The sequence below is a fragment of the Aptenodytes forsteri genome, unplaced genomic scaffold (assembly GCF_000699145.1).
Source record: "Aptenodytes forsteri isolate BGI_AS27 unplaced genomic scaffold, ASM69914v1 Scaffold195, whole genome shotgun sequence".
NCBI lineage: Eukaryota > Metazoa > Chordata > Aves > Sphenisciformes > Spheniscidae > Aptenodytes > Aptenodytes forsteri.
The window spans coordinates 966199-972714 of record NW_008795317.1 but is presented as its reverse complement, the minus strand read 5'-3'; the positions used below and the strand labels follow the sequence as shown (position 1 = coordinate 972714).

Sequence of the window (6516 nt, the reverse complement as noted above, 5' to 3'; positions counted from 1 at the left end):
GTTTTTTTTTTTGCCTTTTTTTTTTTTTTTAAACCCACCGCCTGGAAAATGTATCTGATCGTTCTTTGCTGACTTGCAGACGGAAATAGTTAATTTTGCGTATGGTTGCTAAACAATTTTTTTTTTTTCTTTTTTTTTTTTTTAAAACCCACCGCCTGGAAAATGTATCTGATCGTTCTTTGCTGACTTGCAGACGGAAATAGTTAATGTTTGCGTATGTTGCTAAACAAGATAAGATGCACCTGCAGCATGAATTCCCATCTTGGTCATGAATGCAGTCTCTATCTTTGCAAACTAATCTGTTTAATCAAATACTAAGTTTTATTCAAATTCCAAAAGAAACAGACAGCGAATTGTTTTTCTGCATGCTCTTCCTTTGTCATGCATCCTCTTTGCATCTCAAGAAAAATAGCCTTGTTCAGTCCCAAAACATTTGCGTAGATCAAAACTGAAGCACAGCAGTAGTTAGTGTGCTGTTAAGACATCCGTAAAGGTGAAGAAGTTGAGCGTGCTCTCCCTGGCAGGAGGGCTTTAAAACAGTAGTGAAACTTTCTACAATTTATTTCTTTTTAAACAGAATTCCAATCCAACTGGAATGAGTTTCACAGTCCCAATATATGAAAGCTATAATTAGTGAATTACAACATTTTGAAATGAGGAGTTATTACATCTGACTAGAATTAAACTAATTAAACTTACAAAAAAATGAGCGATTGTACAGCAAGCTGGATAACTCCGTGCTGTTGATAAAACCTGGGGGATGAACGAATACTTTCCAGCCAGCCCGTTCTTTGAAGGGTCTTGAAGATGCTCTGAGATACAGCGATTTGGAGCTTTGCTGATTAAAAGCACCTGAGGTGTAACCTAAGGAGCAGCTTGGCTTTGCTAGTGCAGATTTTCTACCTGATGCAGCCTATTCTTACCTCTTTTCCTTCAGCTCAATACATGCGTGGGCTAGAAAAGCCTGTTAGAGCATTTGTGGGAGCTCGGGCTGAGAGTTACAGGAGTGAAAGAGCATCACGGAAAAATATTTTTGCAAAAGAGGAGCGTTACCTGGGAGGATTGAAGTGCGAATGAGTCAAATGCTGCGCAGTGCCACCCCTGTGCTTCTCCAGTTAAAACACACAAGAGCGTGTGTTTTATGTGTATATGTTTCGTTGCCAGTCTTTCACTTCCTATTTCTTAGCGTTTTGCCTTTTTGCTGCTGGTGCTGTGTTAGGTGAGGCTACGTTGTACTGTGTAAACGCACGATGCTGAGACTCTCAGGTTGTTTGAACACCGCTTTAGGTTCAGCTGCAGTACACTGTTCCTCTGATCTTTTATGTTCCCGAGCAGATGTCTTTCATTAATTTATGGATTTATCATCTTTTCTTTCTCTCCTTTTTTTTTTTCTTTCCTTTTTTTTTTTTTTTTTTACAACTGGCAGCTGGCTCAAGTTTCAGCAGTTATTGTCTATTTTGCATTACCCATAGAATTGAATGTCATCTGTCTTTTTTTTTTTTCTTTTTTTTTTTTTTTTTTTTTACACCTGGCAGCTGGCTCAAGTTTCAGCAGTTATTGTCTATTTTGCATTACCCATAGAATTGAATGTCATCTGTCTTCACAAAGCTATAGCTAAGAGAATTGAGGCAAGCCACACGAGCTGCTGGGACAGAGCTTGTTTGCGTTCCATTCGGCACCCCTCCTCCCTTTACCTCCTTAATATTTATTTGTGCTCGTTTTCTTTCCTGGCCTTGAATGGGGCTTAGCTCGTGTTCAGTACAGCTGTATGTTTACTGAATCTATTTCATCATGAGTCATTGTGCGTGTGTAAGTATCCTGGAAACAGCTAGTGCTTTCTTGGAAGAACAGTTGCTTTTCAGCCCAAGCACTTAAAAAGGAAATTAAGCAATTGGTCAGTTCAGTTTTTTCTGAAATAGCAATGAGTTATCTAATTCTTAGCTCTTAAGTCTGTCATTATCTATTTTTTGCTAGATTATTACAGATCATATCTTTTATCACAGTAAAGCGTTAACCTTAGGCTCAAGATATACAGATTTGTTGCCTATTTGATATCGCTTTAAGGCTGCCAAGTGCTTAAGAACAAGTATAATTTTAATAAAAAATGGATTTCTGGGAATTTGAGTCTCAGAACATCTTTTAATACGTTTCATTCAATATCAAGATCCTCTGGCATTAGAGCAGAAAATATTTAAAAATCCTAAATGCAGAAGGAATCCAAATGCTTAGACAACTGTCTGATATGCTTAAATCCAGAAATACGAGAGCTTTTTTTGAAAGTTTAAGTGCATCTTTGAGCTTGCATTGGAAGAGCATATACGCCAAACCCGATATTAACATGTTGTCAGCCTCAGAGGAATTGCAAATTGAGGAGACTTAGGATTTTTTTTTTTTCTTTTACTTATTGGAGTTCCCTTTGGATCCCCACTTTGCTGAAAGGATCGCGTAACAAAATGGATTTCTGGCGTAGAAGTTTTGATTTGTCTAAAACTCTTATCACTAAGCAATAGGTGACAGCTTGCTACTATTATTTCACTTACGTATTTTGACAGATGGCACTGCAGAGTGTAATGCTCTTTTAGACTTCTCTATCAGTCTAATGGAGGTAACTGGAGGTTCTTTCAACTCTTCTCTTGGCACAAGAAGTATGTCAGTCATAAATTATCTTCTTTGTAATCATTAAGCATCTAAAACAAAACGCAAGTTCAGCTGAGCCGTTTTCCGTGTACTTCCCGATAATAAGAGGTTTTTAAACTAACATTGTCAATGACTCTTTTTTTTTTAAATGCTACATTCTTCCAATCTAAAAATGAACATTGTAGCTGAAATAAAGGGAGAGGGTTTCAGCAGATTTCACGAATTAGAGAAGAAGGGATTCTGCTGAAAAAGCCTAGCTAATCATCAGTAGCCTGCTGATAAAAATCAGTCTGGGTTTCCCGTCTCGAGGCCTGGAATGAGAAGTTCTGTGCTGACGTGCGCCTGGCCGTAAGGTGGAAGAGGCACCTTGGCTGCAGCGCATCTGTCAACTTGGTTGACCTTCCCCCACCATAAGGTGTGAACCGAGTGAAATTTTCAACAATTGTGTTTAGGAGAAACAGTCCTTAGAGAAGCTTCTGGGAAGAACCCTTAATTGACCTTGTGGGGGCCACATTGATTTTCTCCACGTGCATCTTCATTTCTGATAAATTATAAAGCCATTAATTTGCTGAGGAAATGGCAGGGCCAGCCTGCGGCACAGATGTGACCAGAGCCGTCCTAGCACGCAGTACACAAAAGAGAGCCAAGAAGCTGGGAGAAAAATCAGCAAGCCGAGATTGTTATGGTTAGCTTCGCATTCCCTTGGGAACTCTTTTAGTTGCTTCTGTTTACAGATCTAAAAGGTAATGATGTTTCCAGGATAAATAGGCTGCCTTATAGGGTAAGTGGCCATTTATTGATCGGCTAGCCCGCATTTATCGATTCGTTAGCCCCAAATACAGCTTCGTTCTCCGAGGAGTTAACTGTGTAAATCAGGAGGCGACAAGTTCGTGGCGGGGGGATTGAGCGGCAGAGGGGCTCTGCCTATTACAAATTTCGCTTTGATTTGCACGGCAGCCACTGGAGCAAAGCAACAGCAGGATTAGAGAGAGTTACTCAAGATGTTAAAATTTATCGACACAAATGAAACAGGTGAAACGTACTGCCCGTATAAAACATTGCTCAGAATGATAAAGCGCCTCCGGTTGTCTCACATGCATTAGCTGTATTTCGTGCAAGTGGCACAAGATTGAGAGAAAAAGAGACTTTAGCTGGAATTGCAAAGGAGAGGGAGAAAAGCTTCCGATAAGTTTTCTGCGGCACATGCTTCGTGCATTTGTTTCCTTAGCAACAAGTGAACATACATATGGTACACAAGCCGTAAACTTGCAAGATTCCCGAGCCCCAGCCCCAAAACTGATAGGAAATACAGGGTTTAAGTTACATGGCCTCGCATCCCTCCTTTAGCTATTTTGCAGAAAATTACAGGGCAGCGATTTAAATGTTAGTATTTTCTCCTGTAGTCTGGGGAACTGTAGAGTATTTAAGGTGGCACTTCGCTAGTACGTTCAGAAACGGCTTTCTCAAGAACAGCGTTTTCCTTTACTAATTCAATCCTACATGCAGGAAGGCTTGTCACCGAACCACTTGAAAAAGGCCAAGCTCATGTTCTTTTACACCCGGTACCCAAGTTCCAATATGCTGAAAACCTACTTCTCGGACGTAAAGGTAAGAAAACCTCTTTCCCTCCCCCCTCCTTACTGCATGCTATATTTGCTCATGAAATGGTATCATGTTATCGTATGAGAGATTAATAATATTTCTGGGTACACAAAGGTTACAGCTGACTTTACTCACTTGTTCTTCCTGTTGAGGTGTACCCTGCTTGTGCCTAGACGAGGAAAGGGGATGTTTTTAAATTAAAAAGAAAAAATCATTGAAATTTTACAGCAAAGTAAGAATAATTATTACAGTAAATTGAACAGTTTTCATTATACATATCCTATTAAAAAAAAGAGATTTCTGTGGTGGTAGAAATGTACTTCCAAGAACATTTTGGAGCAGTTCTCAAGTGCTCCCTTATTGTTTCATTTCGGTTGGTTTCCTCATATTTGTGCTTACATAAGCAGAGTGTAGAATCCCTTTCTTTCTGTCAAAAAGAAACAGTACATTGAAATTCTCCATGCAGAAGCTGCTTAAAAACAAAAGTGATGATTGTCTCTTATTTACAACTTAATTTGTTGTTGATGCAGAGTACACTGAGCATAAGGAGGATGAATAAAGTGACAGATTCAGGCCACATTATTCAAATGAGGATATGAAAGCTGTCGACATACAGCTGCATCCTCCCTCATTCTACAGAATATTAGGACCTCCTGATTTTTTTTCTAAAAGTAATTGTTCCTTCACATCAACTTGATTTTCTGTTAATCATCTAAGTTTTTTTTTAAAAAAGCATAGATTGGGTTTTAATGATTATAATGGCATACATGGTGTCATTATCTAAGTAACTTTATAAACATTACATTAGCTTAAATTAGTTTGTTACATTCCCCCCTCCCGAACAAATTACAGAAATCCTTCTTTTAATCACTTTCGGGTTACGCGTTTTTTTGGTCTTAGTGGAAGATTATCCCAGAAGTTTGTGAACTTGTCCCAGTTTCTGCTGATCAGTTCTCTTTGGTCAAGTTTCTTGGCAGTTTTTCCCTTTACTTTTTTCATTTAACGTTGCATGCGCTTGCACATCTCGGTACACTTCTGCCCCTCGCAGCCGTGCCCTTGGAGGTTCCTCTTATTCAATGCCGTGCGCAGAGCGGATGGTGACAACATTAATAAAAAGGAGGGGGGGGAAGCAATACAGGCACTTCCTAGGCTAAATGGCCGGTCAAGAATCATTAAACACACAAAAAAAGCTGCGAATGGCACAGCGGGCCAAGTGGAGGGTTTGCTCTCAGAGTGGATCCACCTGGAATGGAAAAATCGGAGGGAGCGTTTCAGGCGACGCTGCTCCGAGGAGCCGCCGCAGCCAGATGTAGGGCTGGCAGCGCTGCTCGGGAGGGTCCTGCTCTGGGGCTGCCCCGCGCCTTTGCTCCTAGGTGTTCACACAGCCAGGTACACTGAGGTAGGGATGGTTTTTTTCCCTGGCATTGCTGCTTTTTTTCCTCTTTTTAAGAAGATACATACTTGCGTGTTTGCACGCACACGGTGACTTTGTCTTCTGACAAAGTTGGGTAATACGCAGAAAATTGCTTTCGTGCCAACTTATGTTTATACAGCACCAGGAGAAACCCAAAAGTGCTTTACAAACCACCTGTGTGGGGTGGGGTCATTCGCCCCAAAGTGAATGCAGCCATCTCCCTGGGGACACGTGACAGCCACGCAGGGTCAGCAGCACCACAGAACCGGTGGTGTAAATATTAGATACAGTCGTCTTTTCTTGGGCCGTTCCATACCTCTAAACGCTTCAAAGTGCTTAGCATTTGTTTGCACTTCCTCAGGCCAAAGGATGCTCCCCCTTTTGCCCACGTGCAGTCCCATTAGCTCCACCGCTCCCACTTAACGGAAGCGAAAGGACGTAATTTGGCTTAAATGGAGCCGGAACGTCCTTGTGATTTAAGCAGGTGTCCCCTACCAGTACCGATGGGGACTGCTGCTTGCCGCTGGAACGCTCTCATCCATGAGCTGAGAACACATATGTAAATAGGTACCCTAATGAGATGTTTCCATGTGCTGCGCTGGCCAAATGTTTGGCTCTGAAGATCGTGGCTATATTAATAAAGATGTATGCGTAACGTAATACTTGAAGCAATCGTATTTAATTTCATTACTAATTGCCCTTAAAAATGAAAAGAAACTGTATTAACGCGGTGATTTATTTCAGAAATTTAAATAGGAGAATAAAGCTTGGGAACAATTTGAATATCAGGGCCAGGCCCTCAGGGAAAGTAAATGTGTATAGCTGTGTTGAAACCAAGGAAGCCGTGCTGATTTACACCAATT

General features: G+C 40.9%; 1 protein-coding gene across 1 annotated transcript in view; it reads left to right on the top strand.

The window, feature by feature from the left end:
* Window positions 1-6516, top strand: part of PROX1 (prospero homeobox 1) — a 38727-nt gene that overhangs the window by 4463 nt on the left and 27748 nt on the right. The window contains exon 2 of the mRNA XM_009279581.1: window positions 4138-4245. Coding sequence (XP_009277856.1) covers window positions 4138-4245 — 108 coding nt within the window. The remainder of the gene's footprint in view (window positions 1-4137; window positions 4246-6516) is intronic.